This window comes from Hyperolius riggenbachi, chromosome 2 (genome assembly GCF_040937935.1).
Source record: "Hyperolius riggenbachi isolate aHypRig1 chromosome 2, aHypRig1.pri, whole genome shotgun sequence".
NCBI classification, from domain to species: domain Eukaryota; kingdom Metazoa; phylum Chordata; class Amphibia; order Anura; family Hyperoliidae; genus Hyperolius; species Hyperolius riggenbachi.
In genome coordinates, this window is record NC_090647.1 from 284,307,480 (window position 1) to 284,333,657 (window position 26,178).

Genomic DNA, 26,178 nt, shown 5'->3' on the forward strand with positions numbered 1-26,178 from the left:
TTGTCTTGTCTTTGCATTGTTTAAAAGGAAATAAATATGTCAGCTTCTATATGTACCGTATTTTTAGGACTATAAGACTCTCCAGACCATAAGACACACCTAGGTTTAGAGGACGAAAACCAGGGGAAAAAATATATACTAAACCTGGTGAATCCATGGTGCAGGGGCATCTTGTGGATTATACCCCTTTTTACCTCATTCCCCCTTGTACCTCTTGTGTCTCCCAGTGTCCTCCTCTGTCCCTCTTGTGTCCTCCTGTGTCCCCCATGTGTCCGCTCTGTCCTGCTTATATCCTCCTGTGTCCTACTTGTGTCTTCCTCTATGCCCCTTTGTGTCCTCCTCTATGTCCCTTGTGTCCTCCGTTTGTCCCTGTGTCCTCCTCTGCCTGGGCACAGTACAGGGAGTCCCCGACATTGCGGCGAGTTGGAGGGTCGTATTGGCAGGCGTTCACAAGTCAGGAACTCTGCATTTGGACTATAAGGCACAGTAACTTTTTTCCCCCACTTTTGGGGGAGAAAAAGTGAGTCTTATAGTCCAAAAAATACAGTATCTATCTTCAGGATCCCTTCAATGTCTTTTGCATGAAGTAGCTTGTGTATTGCATGGTGTGTACCAGGCATAATACTTTTAGCCATAGACCCTGAACAAGCATGCAGATCAGATGTCTGTGACAAAAATCTGGCAAGATTAGCCGCATGCTTGTTTCAGGTGTGTGATTCAGACACTACTGACCAAAAAGATCGCAGGGCTACTAGCCAATTGGTATGGTTTAAAGTTAATAAATATGGCAGCCTGTATATGTCTTTCTCCTCAGGTGCCTTTTAAGCGCTCATTTACATCAGTGCTTTGGCCCAACAGATTTCCCACTGAGGTACTGTCACTTTTCCACCAAGAAAGTTTAGTGCCACAGCTCACTGAATTGGACAATAAAAGACAATTTTGGCAGCAATGTTTATTCAGCTTGACATTTGGCACATACTAAAAACTACAGCAACCAAAGTTTTAGGGGTGGCAATTGGCATCTAAACATGCACAACATTTGTCCTGTGTTTTTGTATTATTTTTTTTTACCACATTTACTATTCCTGCAGGGAAATAGTGTACAGAGCCAAGGTGACTGCAAATTGTGGTTGCCGTGTGGTACGCCTTGGCAGCAGACTGTCAATACAGGTGCCTGTAATTTGCATTGCTGTGAATAATGCCTACGCAATTTTGGGAGGCTCTAATAGGTGAAAAGAAAGGCTACATAAATGTCAGCAGCCACTTATAAGTTTCTTTGCCCAGATAAATACATCACCTGCTAGTGAACAACAAGTAGGAACACAGTGGTTGTCATGGCAAACTATAAACACTAGGGCCTTACTGCAAAATTCTAAGAAACTCTTTGACTCCTCGAGTGTTTATTTCCCCAACAATCTCTGCAACACCTGGCATTTTACATTTATAACCATCTGTCCACTTCAAACACAAAGCTGCATTTTTAAATAAGGTGTTGCATAATTGAAATTAATATTGTCCCTTTACTGTTAGTGGCCTTGTGGTATACCTTTCTACAGTGGTGTCAACTGAGTGCATGCACAGGTTGCAGTTTGTTATCTGGGGTTCCCTTAGCCCCCGAGTCCTGTAGCAGTCAGACTGGCATAGCCACCATTACACGTTTGAGGTTGCCAGCCCACTACAAACAAAATAGGGACAAAGTGGCATGGAGATATGTGCTTCAGCTTTTTTTTTTATAGCCATCTCCTTAGTTACGCCACTGGTCATGACTAACATTTTCAAGCGCCTGTTAAATAAGGATGAAGGCTCATACATGACAACTGAAAAAAAAAATTGGCTAGTCATTATTGCTTATCTGTTAGCGTTGTATTTTGCTGTAACATGTCAGTTTACCTCAGAAAAGTGTAAGCAATGAGAAGGATAGTTTTATTTAACCAAAACCTTTAAAGAGAATCTGTATTGTTAAAATCGCCCAAAAGTAAACATACCAGTGCGTTAGGGGACATCTCCTATTACCCTCTGACACAATTTCGCCGCTCCTCGCCGCATTAAAAGTGGTTAAAAACAGTTTTAAAAAGTTTGTTTATAAACAAACAAAATGGCCATCAAAACAGGAAGTAGGTTGATGTACAGTATGTCCACACATAGAAAATACATCCATACACAAGCAGGCTGTATACACCCTTCCTTTTGAATCTCAAGAGATCATTTGTGTGTTTCTTTCCCCCTGTTCTCATGCACTGAAGTTTCAGGCTGCTTGTTTCTTCCTGCAAACAGCTTTGCCCTTGTCTGTAATTCTTCAGTATGTGAAAGCCCAGCCAGCTCAGAGGACGATTTATCCAGCTTGTAAAAGATAAGAGAGAAGAGAGAAGCTGCTCTAATCCTAAATAACACACAGGCAGTGTGCATAGAGGGGCCTGGAAGGGGGAGTTCATAGCAGAACCACAACACTGAAGAACTTGGCAGCCTTCCAGACACAGGCCGACAAGTCTGACAGGGCAAAGATACTTTGATTTATTACAGAGACAGTGATAGTATAAAGTGCTGCAGTAAGCCAGAACACATTAGAATAGCTTTTTGAACTTGTAGGATGATAAAAAACAGGATGCAATTTTTGTTACGGAGTCTCTTTAACCACTTGCCGACCGCACGCTTATACCGTGCGTCGGCAAAGTGGCAGCTGCAGGACCAGCGACGCAGTACTGCGTCGCCGGCTGCAGCCTAATTAACGAGCGATCGCGCGGCTGTAGCCGCGCGATCGCTACGTCACACTCTTCGGCCCCCATGTGACTTCAGCCCGCCGGCCAATCAGCAGCGCCGGCGGGCTGTAAAAATTCAAATCGGCCAATAGAACAGGTATAATACAGTTTGTTTACGTAACAAACTGTATTATACTGCCTGCCTCCCGCTGGTGGTCACACTTAGCGATCGACCACCAGCGAGGAGAGCAGGCACAGTAAGCACACACACACGCACACATTAGGAGCCCCACAGACCCCCCGATCACCCGCAGCACCCATCAGACACCCCCCTGTACCCCCCTGCAGCCCGCAGATCAGACCCAACCAACCCCCATATCACCCATCAATCAATCCCTGTCACCACCTGTCACTCCTATCCATCAGAGCAGACCCCCAACTACCCCTTAGGGGTATCTGATCACCCCCCACACCTCCAGATCTCCCCCCGACCCCCCCCCCCCCCCTGTATACTGAACCTATCTATCTCCCCTGCATCTGTCTATCTCCCCAGTGATCAGCTGCCAATCACCTATCAGTCACCTGTCAATCATCCCTTGTCACCACCTGTCACTGCCCCCCATTAGATCAGACCCCCAACTGCCCCTTAGGGGTATCTGATCACCCCCCACCCCTTCAGATCCCCCCCCCTCCCCCCGTATACTGCATCTATCTTCCCTGTAATTGCCCGCTGATCAGCTGTCAATCACCTATCCGTCACCTGTCAATCATCCCTTGTCACCACCTGCCACTGCCCCCCATCAGATCAGACCCCCAACTGCCCATTAGGGGCTTCTGATCACCCACCCACCCTTTCAGATCCCTCCGAGACACCCCCCCCCCCCTGATCACATCAGCAGTCCATTGTTTACATCTGTTTTTCCCTGTAAACACCCACTTATCACCCGTCAATAACCCATCTATCACCACCTGTCACTCCTATCCATCAGATTAGACCCCCAACTACCCCTTAGGGGTATCTGATCACCCCCCACCCCTTCCGATCCTCCCCACACCGTCCTAGTTCATTGATTGCGTATATTCTCCCCCCTGCCATTGTGTATCTTATCTCCTGTCTGTAAGGCTTGATTGTGCTTTGTTTGGCTACAATTGTCTCAATTGCACTGTGATTGGCATCGATTGTCGTGTGATTGGCTTCGATTGTCACGTAATTGGGCTTCGATTGTCGCGTGATTGGCTTCAATTGCCCGTAATTGGTTTTGATTGTGCCAATTGCCCACTGATTGGCTGTTTTGCCCTGTGATTAGCATCGATTGTCGTGTGATTGGCTTCAATTGTCACGTAATTGGTTTTTGATTGTCACGTTATTGGATTCAATTGGTCCGTGATTGGCTTTGATTGCGCCGATTGCTGTAATTGTGTTGTAATTGTCTCGTGATTGTTTTTGATTATTTGTGATTGCTCTCTGATCCCCAACCCCCCCCCCCCCCCCTCACCATCACTATCCTAGTGATCTAAAAACTTTTTTAGTATCACTAGTGGTAACAAACAGTTAGGCCAGTTATCTAAGCAAAAGGGTTGTTAGTGTCAGTTAGTGCTCAGCCCACTGCACCACAGTCACTAATTAGCGTCATCACTGTCGCTAATCAGCATTGGTACTATATAGTATCTGTAAGTGATTATTAGTGATCACAGTCAGATCTATATTAGGGTCTCTAGGATCCACAAAAAAACGCAGTGTTTGCCCGATCAGACCTGATCGTTCGCCTGCACTGCGTTCAGCCCGCCCCACCGCAGTGACAGAAATTTCTTTTTTCTGATCACTGCAAAAAACACTACACAAGCTGTGGCACTGTAAACATCAGTTTTGATTTTTTTTATCTAAACTCAGTGACCACAGCTTTCTACCTCTCAAGTACTCCCTTTCGCTAGGTAGGTGCTCTTTTCCTGGGTAGTCTCAGAGGAATACCTCCTAAATTTAGCAGGCCACCATGGCAAAAAAGAGGTTTTCCAATGAAGACATCTACAGGTACATGGACCAGTCGGATGAGGATGATTGGGTCGACTTATTCGACGAATCTTCGGGTTCAGAGTACGATCCTGTAGACAGCAGTGGCTCTCAGACCGATAGTTCCGATGACGAGGTTGAGGTCCCGGCTAGAGCCAGGCGTACCACACCCCATGTCACTGGACTGCAGGTGGCGGAAGATCAGTCTCAAGGGCAGCAGAGTGGCGCTGATCTGATTTTTCTTGGTGAGGCATGCACCAGCAGCGCAGCATCTCCTGGGCCTATCAACACCAGTACTTCCGCAGAAGACCCTGATGAAGTGGCGGACACCATCCTGGAAGTAGAAACTGGTTCGGTGGTACGTGAATTAAGATCCGATCCGCAGCCACCAAGTAGACGGGCCCGTACTCCCATTGGTTTTCCAGAGGTGCTGGCAAACCCTGATTGGCATTCCCCTGATCCCGCCGCACCCATACTGCCCCCTTTCACCGCCCAGTCTGGAGTCCAGGTGGAGACAGTTGAACTAGGATCGGCCCTAGACTTTTTTGAACTGTTCCTCACCCAGGATCTCCTTGACTTAATTGTGGCTGAGACCAACCTATATGCCACACAATTTATAACCGCCCATCCGAAAAGCTGCCACGCCCAGCCTTTTCGGTGGAAACCACTCCAAGTTTCCGAACTTAAAATTTTTTTGGGCCTTCTCCTCAACATGGGTATTACTAAAAAAAATGTATTGCGCTCTTATTGGTCTACACGCCAAATACATAACATGCCCGTGTTCTCTGCTGCCATGTCCAGGACGCGATTTGAGATCATCCTGCGCTTCCTGCATTTCAATGACAACGACACCTGTCATGAAAGAGACCACCCAGCTTATGACCGGCTCCACAAAATTCGGCCCCTCATAGACCACCTGTCATCCACATTTGCAGATGCTTATACCCCTGAACAGAACATCTGTGTAGATGAGTCCCTCGTACATTTTACCGGGCGCCTTGGCATCAAACAGTACATCCCAAGCAAGCGCGCCCGGTATGGGGTGAAACTGTATAAGCTCTGTGATAGGGCCACAGGCTATACATCTCGTTTTAGGGTCTATGAGGGAAAAGACTCAAAATTGGAGCCGGTCGGATGTCCTGACTACCTGGGGAGCAGTGGAAAGATTGTGTGGGACTTGGTGTCACCCTTGTTCCAGAAGGGGTACCATCTTTATGTGGACAACTTTTACACAAGTGTGGCCCTCTTTCAGCACTTAAAGTTAGAAGGAATCCGATGCTGTGGCACCGTGCGGCCTAGTCGCCGGGGCTTCCCCCAACAGCTCGTTAACACCAGACTTCAACGGGGGGAGAGGGCCGCCTTGTGTACCGATGACTTGCTCTCGGTGAAATGGAAGGACAAGAGGGACGTTTACCTTCTGTCTACCATTCACACAGACACGACAGTACAAATTACACGGGCAACAGAGGTCATTGAAAAGCCCCTCGCCGTCCACAGCTATAATGCCAACATGGGAGGGGTGGACTTCAATGACCAGATGTTAGGGCCCTATTTAATTTCCCGGAAAACCAGACGCTGGTATAAGAAAGTGTCTGTGTATTTAATTCAATTGGCGATGTACAACAGCTTTGTTCTCTACAGTAAGGCTGGGAGAACTGGATCTTTCCTTCAATTCCAGGAAGACATTGTTTCGGCACTCCTCTATCCAGAAGGTGACAGAGCCCAACCCCCAAATGCAACTAGCCGGCTGCATGGAAGGCATTACGCCTACCCGATTCCCAGTACCCCAACTCAACGCAACCCCAGAAAAAGATGTCGTGTCTGCAGCAAGGCTGGAATAAGGCATGACACCCCCGTTTACTGTCCCCGCTGTCCTGACCAGCCTGGCCTATGCCTAGGGGAGTGTTATGAGAGGTACCATGAGAAGGCACACTTTTAGAACCTAGGGAACTACAGACACAGCAGTAGGCACACAAGGGTCTCTCAGTGCTATTTCACACTGGCGCGATGCGTTAGGGCAAATTGCCTAGCAAAAGTCACACTTTGCGGTCCCCCCCTACGCCGGAAGTGCTTGACTTAACGCTAGTGCATGCCTACGTTACTGCGTGGCTTCTGCGGCAATTTGGGTCGGCCCGGAAGTCATGTTAGTCTACGGCGACGCAGTTAATTACTAGGCCGAATGCTACTCTTGTGGTATTCCCTGAAGATCTATTTTGGGCGAGACGGTGCAGCGGGCTCGACCGACCGGATAGGCCAGTATGCAGTGTGAACCCAAACATCAGGTTTTGAGAGATCCAAATACACTGGCCTGCCAGAAACCTCTCCTTTCACTTGGGACAGAATGCATAATGTACTTCGCCACATATCTGTGCGATTTGCACTTTGCACATTGACCCATGGGGGAGGAGAAGTTTATCCTCAGCTCGCAGGTAAAAAAAAACAAAAAAAAAAAACAACAGGTAAGCAAAAAAGTTAATATTTGGTTACCAATGTTATTGTTTGGTTTGAACATATTTAATAAAGTTTAAAAAGTTAATGTTATTGAAGTGCTTTGCTGCTTGCTTGCTTTTTTTTTTTTTTTTTTTTTTTTTTCTTCTTCTCTCTTTTTTTCCAACCGACCAATCAGCTGCAGCACTGATGATGCATCCTGACAGAAGCATTGCGCTTCTGTCAGGTTACACAAAATCGGTGCATGCAGCGCTGTAGGACGAGATTTCTCCTCCACAGTAAAAAAGATACGTTTGCCGAGGCATATGGGCCAAGGTGTGGTGTTGGGGATTCATATGCTTTGGCAAGCACTTTGTATCAAAAAAGAACTCAAGCAATGATTTCTCCATTCACATCGATCAATGTGGATGAATAAATCAGGATTGCCTGGGCATACGAGCTGGTGGGTTTGGATTTTTGGGGTGGCAGCTCCTATGTCCAGGCGGACGCCTTCCCCTCCTTTTTGTTTTGTTTTTTTCGTTTTTCTTCTCTCTTTTTTCTATCCAGACCGACCGACCGACCGACCAATCAGCTGCAGCACTGATGGTGCATCCTGACAGAAGCATTGCGCTTCTGTCAGGTTACACAAAATCGGTGCATGCAGCGCTGTAGGACGAGATTTCTCCTCCACAGTAAAAAAGATACGTTTGCCGAGGCATATGGGCCAAGGTGTGGTGTTGGGGATTCATATGCTTTGGCAAGCACTTTGTATCAAAAAAGAACTCAAGCAATGATTTCTCCATTCACATCGATCAATGTGGATGAATAAATCAGGATTGCCTGGGCATACGAGCTGGTGGGTTTGGATTTTTGGGGTGGCAGCTCCTATGTCCAGGCGGACGCCTTCCCCTCCTTTTGTTTTGTTTTTTTCGTTTTTCTTCTCTCTTTTTTCTATCCAGACCGACCGACCGACCGACCGACCAATCAGCTGCAGCACTGATGGTGCATCCTGACAGAAGCATTGCGCTTCTGTCAGGTTACACAAAATCGGTGCATGCAGCGCTGTAGGACGAGATTTCTCCTCCACAGTAAAAAAGATACGTTTGCCGAGGCATATGGGCCAAGGTGTGGTGTTGGGGATTCATATGCTTTGGCAAGCACTTTGTATCAAAAAAGAACTCAAGCAATGATTTCTCCATTCACATCGATCAATGTGGATGAATAAATCAGGATTGCCTGGGCATACGAGCTGGTGGGTTTGGATTTTTGGGGTGGCAGCTCCTATGTCTCTCTTTCTTTTCTTTTTGTTTCACATTTTTTGGCAGATATTTGTTCATCCACATTGATCGATGCGAATGAAGGGATGTTTGCCGTTCATTTTTCCTTTCAGCCCAGAATGCACTACCTGTATGCCCAATATAAGGAGTATAGCAGAAATACTGGCCATACATGTAATGATTGCAGAGGCCCTAAAATGCCAGGACAGACCCCACAAATGACCCCATTTTGGAAAGAGGACACCCCAAAGTATTCCGTGAGGTGCATGGTGAGTTCATAGAAGATTTTGTTTTTTGTCACAAGTTAGCATAAATTGTTGTTTTTTGTTTTTTTTCACAAAGTATCCTTTTCTGCTAACTTGTGACAAAAAAGAATTTTTTTTATAAACTCACCATGCCCCTCATGGAATACTTTGTGGTGTCTTATTTTTAAAATGGGGTCATTTGTGGGGTTTGTTAACTGTCCTGTCATGTGGGGGGGGGGGGCTAAATTGTGAGCACCCCTGTAAAGCCCAAAGGTAGTCATTGCACGTTGGGCCCCTTAGCGCAGTTAGGCTGCAAAAAAGTGCCACACGTGCTATCGCCGTACCCGGGAGAAGTAGACCAATGTGTTTTAGGGTGTATTTTTACACATACCCATGATGGGTAGAAGAAATCACTCTGTAAATGACAATTTTTTGATTTTTTTTACACACATTTGTCCATTTACAGAGATATTTCTCCCACCCAATATGGGTATGTGTAAAAATACACCCCAAAACACATTGTACTACTTCTCCCGAGTACGGCAATACCACATGTGTGGCCCTTTTTTGCACCCTAACTGCGCTAAGGGGCCCAGAGTCCAATGAGTACCGTTAGCATTTCACAGGTCATTTTGAGAAATTTGGTTTCAAGACTACTCCTCACGGTTTAGGGCCCCTAAAATGCCAGAGCAGTATAGGAACCCCACAAATGACCCCATTTTAGAAAGAAGACACCCCAAGGTACTCAATTAGGAGTATGGTGAGTTCATAGAAGATTTTACTTTTTGTCACAAGTTAGCGGAAAATGATTGTTAATGGGTTTTTTTACCAAGTGTCATTTTCCGCTAACTTGTGACAAAAAATAAAATCTTCTATGAACTCACCATACTCCTAACGGAATACCTTGGGATGTCCTCTTTGTAAAATGGGGTCATTTGTGGGGTTCCTATACTGCTCTGGCATTTTAGGGGCCCTAAACCGTGAGGAGTAGTCTTGAAACCAAATTTCTCAAAATGACCTGTGAAATGGTAACGGTACTCATTGGACTCTGGGCCCCTTAGCGCAGTTAGGGTGCAAAAAAGTGCCACATATGTGGTATCGCTGTACTCGGGAGAAGTAGTACAATGTGTTTTGGGGTGTATTTTTACACATACCCATATTGGGTGGGAGAAATATCTCTGTAAATGGACAATTGTGTGTAAAGAAATCAAAAAATTGTCATTTACAGAGATATTTCTCCCACCCAATATGGGTATGTGTAAAAATACACCCCAAAACACATTGTACTACTTCTCCCGAGTACGGCGATACCACATGTGTGGCCCTTTTTTGCACCCTAACTGCGCTAAGGGGCCCAGAGTCCAATGAGTACCTTTAGCATTTCACAGGTCATTTTGAAACATTTGGTTTCAAGACTACTCCTCACGGTTTAGGGCCCCTAAAATGCCAGAGCAGTATAGGAACCCCACAAATGACCCCATTTTAGAAAGAAGACACCCCAAGGTACTCAATTAGGAGTATGGTGAGTTCATAGAAGATTTAGCTTTTTGTCACAAGTTAGCGGAAAATGATTTTTATTGGGTTTTGTTTACCAAGTGTCATTTTCCACTAACTTGTGACAAAAAAAAAATCTTCTATGAACTCACCATACTCCTAACGGAATACCTTAGGATGTCCTCTTTGTAAAATGGGGTCATTTGTGGGGTTCCTATACTGTCCTGGCATTTTAGGGGCCCTAAACCGTGAGGAGTAGTCTTGAAACCAAACTTCTCAAAATGTCCTGTGAAATGCTAACGGTACTCATTGGACTCTGGGCCCCTTAGCGCAGTTAGGATGCAAAAAAGTGCCACACATGTGGTACCGCCGTACTCAGGAGAAGTAGTATTATGTGTTTTGGGGTGTATTTTTACACATACCCATATTGGGTGGGAGAAATATCTCTGTAAATTGACAATTGTGTGTAAAGAAATCAAAAAATTGTCATTTACAGAGGTATTTCTCCCACCCAATATGGGTATGTGTAAAAATACACCCCAAAACACATTGTACTACTTCTCCCGAGTACGGCGATACCACATGTGTGGCCCTTTTTTGCACCCTAACTGCGCTAAGGGGCCCAGAGTCCAATGAGTACCTTTAGCATTTCACAGGTCATTTTGAAACATTTGGTTTCAAGACTACTCCTCACGGTTTAGGGCCCCTAAAATGCCAGAGCAGTATAGGAACCCCACAAATGACCCCATTTTACAAAGAGGACATCCCAAGGTATTCCGTTAGGAGTATGGTGAGTTCATAGAAGATTTTATTTTTTGTCACAAGTTAGCGGAAAATGACACTTGGTAAAAAAAACCAATAACAATCATTTTCCGCTAACTTGTGACAAAAAGTAAAATCTTCTATGAACTCACCATACTCCTAATTGAGTACCTTGGGGTGTCTTCTTTCTAAAATGGGGTCATTTGTGGGGTTCCTATACTGCCCTGGCATTTTAGGGGCCCTAAACCGTGAGGAGTAGTCTTGAAACCAAATTTCTCAAAATGATCTGTGAAATGCTAACGGTACTCATTGGACTCTGGGCCCCTTAGCGCAGTTAGGATGCAAAAAAGTGCCACACATGTGGTACCGCCGTACTCAGGAGAAGTAGTATTATGTGTTTTGGGGTGTATTTTTACACATACCCATATTGGGTGGGAGAAATATCTCTGTAAATTGACAATTGTGTGTAAAGAAATCAAAAAAATGTCATTTACAGAGAGATTTCTCCCACCCAATATGGGTATGTGTAAAAATACACCCCAAAACACATTGTACTACTTCTCCCGAGTACGGCGATACCACATGTGTGGCCCTTTTTTGCACCCTAACTGCGCTAAGGGGCCCAGAGTCCAATGAGTACCTTTAGCATTTCACAGGTCATTTTGAAACATTTGGTTTCAAGACTACTCCTCACGGTTTAGGGCCCCTAAAATGCCAGAGCAGTATAGGAACCCCACAAATGACCCCATTTTACAAAGAGGACATCCCAAGGTATTCCGTTAGGAGTATGGTGAGTTCATAGAAGATTTTATTTTTTGTCACAAGTTAGCGGAAAATGACACTTGGTAAAAAAAACCCAATAACAATCATTTTCCGCTAACTTGTGACAAAAAGTAAAATCTTCTATGAACTCACCATACTCCTAATTGAGTACCTTGGGGTGTCTTCTTTCTAAAATGGGGTCATTTGTGGGGTTCCTATACTGCCCTGGCATTTTAGGGGCCCTAAACCGTGAGGAGTAGTCTTGAAACCAAATTTCTCAAAATGATCTGTGAAATGCTAACGGTACTCATTGGACTCTGGGCCCCTTAGCGCAGTTAGGATGCAAAAAAGTGCCACACATGTGGTACCGCCGTACTCAGGAGAAGTAGTATTATGTGTTTTGGGGTGTATTTTTACACATACCCATATTGGGTGGGAGAAATATCTCTGTAAATTGACAATTGTGTGTAAAGAAATCAAAAAAATGTCATTTACAGAGAGATTTCTCCCACCCAATATGGGTATGTGTAAAAATACACCCCAAAACACATTGTACTACTTCTCCCGAGTACGGCGATACCACATGTGTGGCCCTTTTTTGCACCCTAACTGCGCTAAGGGGCCCAGAGTCCAATGAGTACCTTTAGCATTTCACAGGTCATTTTGAAACATTTGGTTTCAAGACTACTCCTCACGGTTTAGGGCCCCTAAAATGCCAGAGCAGTATAGGAACCCCACAAATGACCCCATTTTACAAAGAGGACATCCCAAGGTATTCCGTTAGGAGTATGGTGAGTTCATAGAAGATTTTATTTTTTGTCACAAGTTAGCGGAAAATGACACTTGGTAAAAAAAACCCAATAACAATCATTTTCCGCTAACTTGTGACAAAAAGTAAAATCTTCTATGAACTCACCATACTCCTAATTGAGTACCTTGGGGTGTCTTCTTTGTAAAATGGGGTCATTTGTGGGGTTCCTATACTGCCCTGGCATTTTAGGGGCCCTAAACCGTGAGGAGTAGTCTTGAAACCAAATGTCTCAAAATGACCTGTGAAATCCTAAAGGTACTCATTGGACTTTGGGCCCCTTAGCGCAGTTAGGGTGCAAAAAAGTGCCACACATGTGGTATCGCCGTACTCAGGAGAAGTAGTACAATGTGTTTTGGGGTGTATTTTTATACATACCCATGCTGAGTGGGAGAAATAACTCTGTAAATGGACAATTGTGTGTAAAAAAATCAAAAAATTGTCATTTGCAGAGATATTTCTCCCACCCAGCATGGGTATGTGTAAAAATACACCCCAAAACACATTGTACTACTTCTCCCGAGTATAGCGATACCATATGTGTGACACTTTTTTGCAGCCAAACTGCGCTAAGAGGCCCACAGTGCAATGACTACTTTTAGGCTTTACAGGGGTGCTTACAATTCCGCACCCCCCAAAATGCCAGGACAGTAAACACACCCCATAAATGACCCCATTTTGAAAAATAGACACTTCAAGGTATTCATTGAGGGGCATGTTGAGTCCATGGCAGATTTCATTTTTTTTTGTTACAAGTTAGCAGAAATGGAAACCTTTTTTTTTTTTTTTTTTTGTGACAAACTGTCATTTTCCGCTAACTTGTGACAAAAAATAAAATCTTCTATGAACTCACTATGCCTCTCAGTGAATACTTTGGGATGTCTTCTTTCCAAAATGGGGTTATTTGTGGGGTATTTATACTATCCTGGAATTTTAGCACCTCATGAAACATGACAGGTAGTCAGGAAAGTCAGAGATGCTTAAAAATGGGAAAATTCACTTTTTGCACCATAGTTTGTAAACGCTATAACTTTTACCCAAACCAATAAATATACACTGAATGGGTTTTTTTTCATCAAAAACATGTTTGTCCACATTTTTCGCGCTGCATGTATACAGAAATTTTACTTTATTTGAAAAATGTCAGCACAGAAAGTTAAAAAAATCATTTTTTTGCCAAAATTCATGTCTTTTTTGATGAATATAATAAAAAGTAAAACTCGCAGCAGCAATCAAATAGCATCAAAAGAAAGCTGTATTAGTGAGAAGAAAAGGAGCCAAAATTCATTTAGGTGGTAGGTTGTATGAGCGAGCAATAAACCGTTAAAGCTGCAGTGGTCTGAATGGAAAAAACAGCGCTGGTCCTTAAGGGGGGGTAAAGGCTGAGTCCTCAAGTGGTTAAGCCATCTCATTGGAACAACAATAACAATAACAATAATATTTCCATAGCGCTTTTCTCCCTGGGGACTCAAAGCACTGTGACATGCATTATGCAGTCTCAAAGGCTAGGTAAAAGAGGTGAGCTTAGTCTTTAGCCTTTTTTTAAAGCTGTCCAGAGAAGGAGCCTCTCAGACTGATTGTGGAAGTGAGTTCCATAGAGTAGGGGCTGCATAGGAAAATGTGTATCCTGGGAATAACCAGCTTCATCTTGTTGGCAGAGCGGAGGGTGCGTGGAGGGGCATAAAGTTCCAATAGATCCGCTATATATTTGGGTCCCATGTGGTTTAGAGCCTTGAATGTCAGCAGGCAGATCTTAAAATTGATTCTCCATTTTACTGGCAACCAGTGAAGAGTTTGCAGCACTGGGGTGATGCACGGGGGGCATTGGCTAGGAGTTACCTTATAGAATTACAGTTTCAATCAGCATTGTTTTTCTTATTTAGTTTTCTGTATGAGCACGCTGCGGACCCCTTTCTGACAGACAGAAGCCTCCATGGGCATCACAGACTCGCTCTAGCAAGCAATGTTATCTGTGTATCACAGTGCTTTAGTGATTGCGCAGGGGTTAACTTGCAGGCTGTTTCCTTTCCCATCTATGTCACAAGAACCACAGCTTCCTTCTTACATCAAGTGACATTCCTCCCCCTTCATCTATGCAGTTTGATACAAGTCTCTGCATTTCTTCAAATGAGCATTTCATTTATGGCACAGGTTGTTCTGTTGACTTCACAATTATTCCTCGTCTTTCCTTTCATTAACTGATGACTTCCACCTTGAACAGGTTAGTATGAGCAAAATGTTTCCGAGTTTGACAACTTTTTTACTTTTAGGTCCTCAAACTGTTTACCCAACCTGTCTAATCTCCTTTCGGTTTGCCTCAAAGCTGTAGGTATTGCCTTTTCATCACTGCTACATGGAGCTTTCGCATTTTATACAGAGTTCTCAAGTGGAGAATGTACGTTTGTATCAGCCCCTAAAGCCGCCTGTTACTGGGACTTTGTGCGTGAGTAGTCATCATCTACTACTGTCTGCCTCACCACTGGAGGGTAAGATACAGGAAAAGTGTGAGCTATGGCTACTGCACTGTGCTGTGGATTCCATTGAGAAAAGGTAAATACCAATTATCATTGTAGTATATTCGAAAGTAATGGCTGAGAAAATGTAAAAAAAAAAAAAGAAGTCTGTCTAAATATTGTGATCAAACAGAGCTCAGGGCAATGATCAGTCTAAGAGCTGGGGCGCACTAGAAATTGCAAAGTACAATCGCAATCACTAAGTGCTTTTTGTAGCAATTTTACAGCATTGCGGGGCAATTTTTGGTGATTTTAAAGCGCTTTTTAATTAATGCTAGCTATTTGTACAGCTAGTACTTTTTTGTGGTTCTGGGTAGTAAAATCACTGCAATGTAGCTTTGTACAGCGATTGAAAAGAAATTTTGCAGGGATCCTATGCTTTGTATTGAAACGCAAATGCTCCAAAAATGTGTCAGGCACCATGCAATTTGGAGAAATTGCAGTTGCTCTATGGAATCACCCCAATTGCCTAGCTTGAAACTTTTTGAATTGCCCATGATTCCAGAATGCTCCTGAAACTGCTCCTGTGGGTCTCAGCACTTATGGATCCATGGGGTTGATGCAATCATATTGCTGTGCGCAAACCGCGCACAACAATATTAACATTATTACCAACAGCACTGTACCGCTTCTTACGCTTTTAGCTCAGCCAACAGTACTCAAGTTGCGAGAGCGTTGTTACGGTAATATGCGTTACCTCTCATTAGCAACATTCGTTACTGTAGCAACACACGTGCTTCTTCAGTAACGCAGACCACGCTAATAGCATATCAAGTGGAACAATGTTGCCGGTAGTAAAAGTAATATTGCTGTGCACTGTCTGCACACAGCAATGTTACCACTTTTTTGTGCATCAACCCCCATATCGCGTATAAATGTATTTTATAAAAGATGTATTTTAGCATTGGATAATTTGGGAAAGCGTTAAAGTACCCCTTACCTTCTTCTTCCCTCCCCTTAAACCTATAATATTGCCTTATTGCTGGTGCTGCGACTAGCACACAGCCCCAGCCTCCCCCCTCCTGTGCCCTCTCTAACCCCCGTTCTGCTCAGTCAAAGTCTTCAGTCTCAGTCTTGAACAGCTGCCATAGTTGATTGTCATCTGGTTATGTACATAGCTTTGCAATGCCTCTAGGGTTTTTATTGTTGTCTGTGGGTCCCAATCTGCAATAGTATATTGGATAAATCTGTCCAGTAAGACAGTAATAGATTAAACATTTTTGCTGCATGCAGAAGAGAGAACCTCTGTCATCCTTGTGTGTGTCCCTTCCTGTATCTGGTGCCATTTCTTGTATCTGAATGTCCCAGGAACAGGAACCAAGAGAAGATATCTTCTGTGGGGACACAGACAGCAGGATCAGGCAGAAAAAAATATATAAACCTTATTCATTCTACTAAAAAAACTATCAAAAAAAATGTGGCTGCAATTGGGCTTTAAATTTCAAAATACATCTTATGAAAGTATCCGGTGTTTTAGATTTTCTGAAGATAGTACAGTAACAATAACATTTCTATAGCACTTTTCTCCCATAGGACTCAAAGTGCTTAAAGGACACCGAGGTGAAAATAAACGAATGAAATAAACAATTGGATCTATCTTCCTTCTCCTAAAAATTACTTTTTAACCATTTCCGGACCGCAGTGATAGAGATCTACGCCCTGTTTTGATGGGCTCCTGGCTGGCAAGGCGTAGATCTCTATCACCGGCGCCGCCGCTCCCCGCCGCGATCGCGCGCACCGAACCGGCTGCACTTAGCTGTCTTATGACAGCTAAGGCTTCCGGGTATCGGCAGGAGCCGTCACTGATTGGCTCCCTGCCGTGTGATCGCTGTGAGCCAATCACAGCGATCACCCTCCGAAAGGCAACATAGTTGCCGTTCCGCCTCCCTCTCCGCCTCCCTCTCCCTGTCACTGTGGATCTTGTGTGACAGGGAGAGACGCACAGCCTGCAGCCGTGACAGGCTGTGCGATTTTAGTGTAAAAATAAACTTTTTTCCAGCTCTCCCCCCCCCATGTATCCCTTGATCCCCTCCCAACCACCTATATATAGATCTATATATATATATATATATATATAGATCTATATATATATAGATCTATATATATATAGATCTATATATATAGATCTATATATATAGATCTATATATATATAGATCTATATATATATAGATCTATATATATATATATAGATCTATATATATATAGATCTATATATATATAGATCTATATATATATAGATCTATATATATATATATAGATCTATATATATATATATAGATCTATATATATAAATAGATCTATATATATATATATAGATCTATATATATATAGATCTATATATATATAGATCTATATATATATAGATCTATATATATATAGATCTATATATATATATATATATAGATATATATATATATACATATATATATATATATATATATATATATATTACTGGATTGTGATTTTAACCACTTGCCGGCCGCCCCTACCTAGGGGCGGCGGCAAAGTGGAGCCCGCAACGACCGCGCAATACGCCGATCGGCGGCGGCTCGTTGCGGACTAGCTGCCGGGGATCGCACGCTGGATGTGCCCACCCGCGACGTCAACCCGCCAGCCAATTAGCAGCGGCGGCGGGTTGTTAACCCCCGATCTTCCGCATGTAAAGCGGATAATACGCTTTGTAATGTATACAAAGCGTATTATACAGGCTGCCTCCTGCCCTGGTGGTCCCAGTGATTGAGGGACCACCAGGGCAGGTTGCAGCCCTCCTAGTAAGTACCCAAGCACACTGATCCTGCCCCCTGATCGCCCACTGCACCCATCAGACCCCCCCTGCCCACCCCTGGGACACCTGTTTGCACCCAATCACCCCCCTAATCACCCATTAATCACTCCCTGTCACTATCTCAACGCTATTTTTTAGATTAGGTCCTAAACTGCCCCCTGGGGGCTCCTGAACACACCCCCCCCCACACCCTTAGATCCTCCCTAGACCCTCCCCCCTGTGTACTGTATACATCTATTCTTCCCTATAATCACCCACTGATCACCTGTCAATCACCCATCAATCACCCCCTGTCACCACCTGTCACTGCCACCCATCAGATCAGACCCTAACCTGCCTTTTGTGGGCACCTGATCACCCACCCACACCCTCAGATTGCGTGCAGACCCACCCTCAGATCACCTCTGAAAGTGCATTGTTTACATCTGTTCTCCCCTCTAATCATCCACTGATCACCCATCAATCACCCCGTCACCACCTGTCACTGCTACCCATCAGATCAGACACTAATCTGCCCCTTGCAGGCACCCAATCACCTGCCCACACCCTAAATTAGCCCCCCAGACCCCCTCTGATCAACTCGCCAGTGCATTGCTTGCATATATTCTCCTCTGTAATCACCTACTGATCACCTATCAACCACCCCGTCACCCCCTGTCACCACCTGTCACTGCTACCCATCAGATCAGGCCCTAATATGCCCCCTGCGGGCTTCTGATCACCCGGCCAAACCCTCACCCGCCCCACCGCAGTGACAGAAATTTTTTTTCTGATCACTGCTGGTACGACTTAATTGCCATGTCCAGGTCTTGATTTGAGAACATTCCTGCACTTCAGTGCCAATACAACCTGTCATCTAAGAAGCCACCCTGCTTATGACCGGTTCCACAAAATTCGGCCCCTCATAGACCACCTGTCATCAAAATTTGCAGATGCTTATACCCCTGAACAGTCATTTTGAGGCATTTGGTTTCCAGACTACTCCTCGTGGTTTTGGGCCCCTAAAATGCCAGGGCAGTATAGGAACCCCACAAGTGACCCCATTTTAGAAAGAAGACACCCCAAGGTATTCCGTTAGGTGTATGACGAGTTCATAGAAGATTTTATTTTTTGTCAAAAGTTAGCGGAAATTGATTTGTATTGTTTTTTTTCACAAAGTGTCATTTTCCACTAACTTGTGACAAAAAATAAAATCTTCTATGAACTCACCATACACCTAACGGAATACCTTGGGGTGTCTTCTTTCTAAAATGGGGTCACTTGTGGGGTTTCTATACTGCCCTGGCATTTTAGGGGCCCTAAACCGTGAGGAGTAGTCTAGAAACCAAATGCCTCAAAATTACCTGTGAATAGGACGTTGGGCCCCATAGCGCACCTAGGCTGCAAAAAAGTGTCACACATGTGATATCGCCGTACTCAGGAGAAGTAGTATAATGTGTTTTGGGGTGTATTTTTACACATACCCATGCTGGGTGGGAGAAATCTCTCTGTAAAGGGACAATTGTGTGTAAAAAAAATCAAAACATTTTAATTTACAGAGATATTTCTCCCACCCAGCATGGGTATGTGTAAAAATACACCCCAAAACACATTATACTACTTCTCCTGAGTACGGCGATACCACATGTGTGACACTTTTTTGCAACCTAGGTGCGCTAAGAGGCCCAACGTCCTATGAGTACCTTTAGAATTTCACAGGTCATTTTGAGGCATTTGGTTTCTAGACTACTCCTCACGGTTTAGGGCCCCTAAAATGCCAGGGCATTATAGGAACCCCACAAGTGACCCCATTTTAGAAAAAAGACACCCCAAGGTATTCAATTAGGTGTATGGGGAATTCATAGAAGATTTTATTTTTTGTCACAAGTTAGTGGAAAATGACACTTTGTGAAAAAAACAATAAAAATCAATTTCCGCTAACTTGTGAAAAAAAAATGAAATCTTCTATGAACTCCCCATACTACTAACGGAATACCTTGGGGTGTCTTCTTTCTAAAATGGGGTCACTTGTAGGGTTCCTATACTGTCCTGGCATTTTAGGGGCCCTAAACCGTGAGGAGTAGTCTAGAAAATAAATGCCTCAAAATGACCTGTGAAATCCTAAAGGTACTCATAGGACTTTGGGCCCCTTAGCGCAGTTAGGGTGCAAAAAAGTGTCACACATGTGGTATCGCCGTACTCAGGAGAAGTAGTATAATGTGTTTTGGGGTGTATTTTTACACATACCCATGCTGGGTGGGAGAAATATCTCTGTAAATGGACAATTGTGTGTAAAAAAATCAAAAGAAATCTCATTTACAGAGATATTTCTCCCACCCATCATGGGTATGTGTAAAAATACACCCCAAAACACATTATACTATTTCTCCTGAGTAAGGCGATACCACATGTGTGACATTTCTTTTGCAGCCTAGGTGCGCTAAGGGGCCCAAAGTCCTATGAGCACCTTTAGGCTTTACAGGGGTGCTTACAATTTAGCACCCCCCAAAATGCCAGGACAATAAACACACCCCACAAATGACCCCATTTTGGAAACTAGACACTTCAAGGTATTCAGAGAGGGGCATGGTGAGTCCGTGGCAGATTTCATTTTTTTTTGTCACCAGATAGCAGAAATGGAAACTTTTTTTTATTTATTTTTTTTGTCACAAAGTGTCATTTTCCGCTAACTTGTGACAAAAGATAAAATCTTCTATGAACTCACCATGCCTCTTAGTGAATACTTTGGGGTGTCTTCTTTCCAAAATGGGGTCATTTGGGGGGTATTTATACTATCCTGTAATTCTAGCACCTCATGAAACCTGACAGGTGCTCAGAAATGAGAGAGATGCTTCAAAATGGGAAAATTCAATTTTTGCACCATAGTTTGTAAACGCTATAACTTTTACCCAAACCAATAAATATACACTGAATGGGTTTTTTTTAATCAAAAACATGTTTGTCCACATTTTTCGCGCTGCATGTATACAGAAATTTTACTTTATTTGAAAAATGTCAGCACAGAAAGTTAAAAAAATCATTTTTTTGCCAAAATTCATGTCTTTTTTGATGAATAGAATAAAAAGTAAAAATCGCAGCACCAATCAAATAGCACCAAAAGAAAGCTGTATTAGTGACAAGAAAAGGAGGTAAAATTCATTTAGATGGTAGCTTGTATGACTGAGCAATAAACCATTTAAGCTGCAGTGGTCTGAATGGAAAAAAGGCTCTGGTCCTTAAGGGTGAAAAGACTGCGGTCCTTAAGTGGTTAAGATAATCCAGTTTTATTTTATATTTAAATCTACTTTTCAAATTTTTACTGATTTATTGTTTTTCTTCAATTACACGTTAATTGAAGTATGCCAGAGCTAACATCTATAAACTATTGACCCTTTTTATCTCTTTTATAGTTGGAATTTCTTATCAGTGAGGGTCACACTGTAGTCACTTCCTGTCTGAGTCAGGACTGAGTCAGCCACTTACATACCTGATATTTAACTCTTTCAGACAAAGAAAGAAAACAAGTAACACAGCATAGTTATTTGTGTGCTTGGCACTGTACATACACATGTCATGTACATACACATGTCACATGTCACCTCGGGTATCCTTTAAGTTCTCTCAGATTTGGTAATTGTTAGTAGGATGAAGTATTAACACAATAAAAATAGTAACATTCCCCTGCCGAGGGAAAAAGTGTGGGACCTGTAAACACATCCATTCCACTGACAGGATACTAATATCAGGTACACAACAGGAATACAAAGTACAAGGCACCTTTTCCTACGACTCATCTAATGGGGTATACGTGATCATGTGTGCAAAATGCCCCAAAGGAATTTATGTGGGAGAAACAAGTCAACCACTGCGTGATCGCATGACACACCACAGATCCACTATTAACAGCAGAAAAAAGGATATTACAAAATACACTGATCTCTCAATACCAACACACTTTTGTTTACCTGGACACAGTTTAAGCGATTTTCGCGTCACTGTATTAATGGGTGGCTTCAAATCGGGAAACATGAGACTAACACAAGAAACTAAGTTTATACATTGGTTCAAAACTGTAGAAGATGGTTTAAACAAGGACTCTAACTTCTTGTGCTGGTACGATGGGTTTTAAATGCCACAATTATTTTAATTTTTCTATCTTTTCATTCATTTTTGTGCCATATGCTGTGTAAGATGGAATTCACTGTCACTATTCATTTTATTTGCTTTCATGTGCTGGCTTTAAATGCCACAATTATCTTAAGCTTAGAATTAATGGTGCATGTAACCAGGCCAGTTACCATTTGAATTCGGAATTTACAATGCCTCCCCATCACCAGAGTCTGCTTTATGTCATGTTGAGGATTCTATTGATCTTATCAATTTAGATAGGATGCCTGGGAAAGCCTCCTCAGTAACAGTTAAGGCATCTAATTACATTTATGTTTGCTAAAGAATGTTTCTCCAGTGTATATAAGCTGTGTTTTTCAGTTCTGGTCAGGAACCAGTCCGACGAAGGCTTTTTATAAGTCGAAAGCTCACTGTTTATCCATCTCTAAGTTAGCCAATAAATGGTATCATCCTGATTCAAAACTTCTTGCTACTGTTAAAGAATAAGGCTTTTGTAAATTATAGAATCTGCTCTGCGAGCTGCTTGATAATATACTCATCTTTTATATAAACATTATTGTAAATACTTAAATACTTGTGTCTTACATTAGGTTAGTATTCAATTAACAACGTAGACTGGCACCCTAAACAAGATAGACGGGACCATCTCTTTACTTGCTCTTTTATTTTATTGTAGCATAGGTCCCAGCAAATGTACAACGTTTCAGAGCATACTGCTCCTCTGTCAAGCTTTACTGCAATATTGTTCAAGCAATACCTTCATGCAATACTTGCCTGAAGTTCAAAAGAAAGTACTGATAATAACCAATAATAGTATTTGTTTTTGACATAAGCTCCATTGACATGGTATGGTAGTTAATGGTAAATACCTTTTTTCAGTGTGCACAACTTTGCAGTGCTGAAGAGCAAGGACAGTGGCCAAGATGGGGAAAGCAGGGTGAGTTCAGGAATTGTCACCCTCAAATGTAAAGATCTGAGAGTTATTCAACTGGAGATACCGGCAATGGAGGAGACACTGAATGTTGCCCGATCTGTGCAGGTAAGTGAGCTTGGGGGTTGCGTCACTTTTGTTCAGTAAAGATGCAATAGCCTGTGCATAAATGACCAAAAGTACTGCACCTTACCCGATGCCTGATTTATTATTACATAGAATAGCAGAGTTTTATCTTGTGTGCCATGTGCTCCAGTAATAGTCCATTCATATGTAAGCTGAGTAATGTACACGTTTACTATGGGTTTTTACAAGTGTATTATGCTACAAATATGCATTATAAAGAGCATAATGCAACAACCTCATTCAAAGTAATAGGTAGTGTGCTGCCATGTGTTATGTGCATAAAATGCAGAGCATGTAGTGTGAATGACAGACCTCAACACTACCTAACCTGAAGCGCTGTAATATCCAACTTTACAGAATTCTAGCCTACTGGATTCAGATCAGTGCAACATCTTTTTTTTTGTTGTGTATGTCCATAGGCTCTTTCCGCACTGGACTCTGTTACACTCACCTACCCATTTTTCTACAGACCTGCAGGGTGCAAATTGGGTGAAGGCTGGCCAACAGACACCATGGAAAACTTTTACACAAAACTTAAAGCTGAGGTAAAAATGTAATGTCTCCAGATTTTCCATAAGTTGCAACAGTCAGAATTTGATACTAACAAGTCTTGTTTCTCATTTCAGACAGACTGTTGGAGGCTGAGTCTCGTGAATGCCAATTTCAGAGTTTGTTCTAGTTACCCAGAAAAGGTTATTGTGCCTGTGTCGTGTTCTGATGCCACTCTGAGGAAGGCCGCAGCTTTTAGAAAGGGATGTAGATTTCCCATTCTGTGCTACTATCACGCAAACAACAAAGCGGTATGTTACAGACAACAGGGACATTGCTAGGGTGTCAGGAGATCCGGGGCACCTTTGGGCACCATGTCAGTAAAAATAGAAAGTCAGTATGGATGGGGCAAAATGTACATGAACTTAGCAGCAGTGTAACCTAGACTACATTAACAGTGGTGCGTTGCGGTGCGGCATAACGGCCATTATGTAACACAGCTTGCTGCACCTCCTACAGTGACAATCACAGTGCGGCAGGTGTGTTCCCACATGGAAATATTGTAAATAGGCAGCATTTCACAATAGTAGACAGAGAGTCCCCTCACCTGGCTTCTGTGTTGGCCTTGGTGCTGTGCTCTGCTGGCCTGGTGGTGATGCTATGCTGGCTGGCCTGGCAGTGATGTGTGCTGGGTTGGCTGGTAGTGATGTTGGGCTGGCTGGTCGGCTGTGATGCTGGCTGATGCTGATTATGGCTGGCTGGCCATGATGCTGGCTGGCAGTGTTGCTGGATGGGCGTGATGCTGGGTGGCGGTGATCATGATGCTGGCTGGTCGTGATGCTGGGACCACCATAGCTCCCAGCATGCTCCCATAGAGGAATCACAGCTCCCAGCAGGTCTCCATAGAGGCACTATAGCTCCCAGCATGTCCTCTTAGAGGCTACACATCTTTATACGGGTTTACTGGGAGCAGAAGTGCCTCTATAGCAACATGCTGGGAGCTGTAGTGCCTCATTGTATGTATGCTGGGAGCTGTGGTTCATCAATGGGGTACATGCTGGGTGCTATTGTGTGTCCCTCTCCTCTGCCAGCCATGCCTGGGGTTCCAGGGGACATCTGGGGCACATCCAGGGCAGAACTGTTATATTTGTGTGTGTCTCTCTCTCCTCTTCCAGAGCAGAGAGAAGGGGGGCATATCCCTGGATGTGACCTGGATGTCCCCCAGATCCCTCCCTCTCCTGCACAGTAGCACGGCGGGAGGCAGTGTTATTACCTCCTTCGCCTGCTCGAGACATCTTTACCTCCAGGCTTCTCTGACTAGCTTCTTATTCATTCTCAGGCACTAGGGAGCGAAGCTTGGAAGTGAATATGTCTGCAGGCTCTGGAGACCAAGCTGCCCGATGTAAGTACTGAGCCGCTTACTGCGCAATTCTGCCAGGAAGGGGGGTTTCGGGGCATCCCAGAATAGATCAGTGGCCTGTGCTACAAATCTATAGTTTTACTATCTATGGTAACATTGCGTGTTGTAGTACGATAGTGCCCGCTGGTTGCTTGAATTCATTAGCTACCAGTAGTGATAAAGATGAGAGTAGGAAAAAGTAGGAGGAAAGGAGACAGGAACCATATAGTATCATTATTCTTTCTGTATAAAAATCAAACATTGTATGTAGCTCTGTATAATTTAATAAATTAGGTATGTACGCCCTTTCCCTGAAAATAAGAGCTAGCCCAAAAATAAACCCTAGCATAATTTTGAAAGATTTCTGAGAATGTACTCGATGTGAACGCCCCATAGGAATATCATTGCATCGCATTGGTATGTAATTATCTTGTCCGTTGCGACTCACAGGCAACAAACTTAGTGTGAAATTAGGATGTTACTATTTATTGGCTAACTTGAAACACCAATAAATGGTATCATTCCGATTCAAAACTTCTTGCTTTAATACTGATGGCTAACATGGTACAATACTCCACTGCTAATGACAGAGAAGGCAAAGCGAACCCTGCCCCATTAGGACAATCTAATGCTAGGTACACACTATGAGATTTTCTGGCAGATTTACTGTCAGATCACTTATTTCCAACATGTCCGTTCTGATTTCCGATCGATCTTTGGTCTTTTTCCAATTGATTTCCGACAGTGTTCTGTTCACTCCTATGGGAAATCGATTGAAAATAAAATCGAACATTTTGGAAATAAAAAATAAATCTCATAGTGTGTACCTAGCATTACGCCGCATCTACATGCGTAGATGCGGCCGCGATGTTCCTTATCAATCGAGCCGCTGATGCGGCTCGGTTGATAAGATCCCACAGGACGGATCTCCCCACCGCCGATTCCCTGCTCGCTCCCCGCGAGGGGACAATGGCAGGGAATCGAGCTGAAGATAAGCGGCGCGGTGCAGGAACGAGCGGGAATCGAGCGGGTATTGATTCGGGCACACGCGCGGCGAGCAGGGACGCGGCGGGGACGCGGAAGAGGCGATCCGGCGGCTAATCAAGCCGCCGGATCGCCGCCTCATCTACACGTGTAGATGAGGCTTAAGAGATGGGTTTGTGAGATTCTTATTTTCAGTCACCGATAACGTCACAGGAAGCATCCCCAAGAAAAGCTGCAGGCAGATGGCCTAACCATTATACCCTGTTCAATTCCAGTTGAAAGCAGTGACCAACTGACTTTATCATGCTGCTTCTACCTGGTCTTAGGCCTTTATGTAAACATATAGAATTACATAGTTATCTAG

The 26,178-nt window shown here is 43.6% G+C and overlaps 1 protein-coding gene across 3 annotated transcripts in view; it reads left to right on the top strand.

The window, feature by feature from the left end:
• LOC137546420 (myotubularin-related protein 9-like) overlaps positions 1-26,178 on the top strand; it is a 79,020-nt gene that overhangs the window by 34,519 nt on the left and 18,323 nt on the right. For 2 of the 3 annotated variants that reach the window (XM_068268873.1, XM_068268872.1), the window contains exons 3-6: positions 14,803-15,029; positions 22,765-22,924; positions 23,362-23,487; positions 23,569-23,742. In XM_068268873.1, coding sequence (XP_068124974.1) covers positions 14,833-15,029; positions 22,765-22,924; positions 23,362-23,487; positions 23,569-23,742 — 657 coding nt within the window. In that variant the 5' untranslated portion in view covers positions 14,803-14,832. Of the gene's footprint in view, positions 1-14,560; positions 14,701-14,802; positions 15,030-22,764; positions 22,925-23,361; positions 23,488-23,568; positions 23,743-26,178 lie in introns of those variants that run through there. The other variant, XM_068268871.1, reaches the window with a different exon arrangement.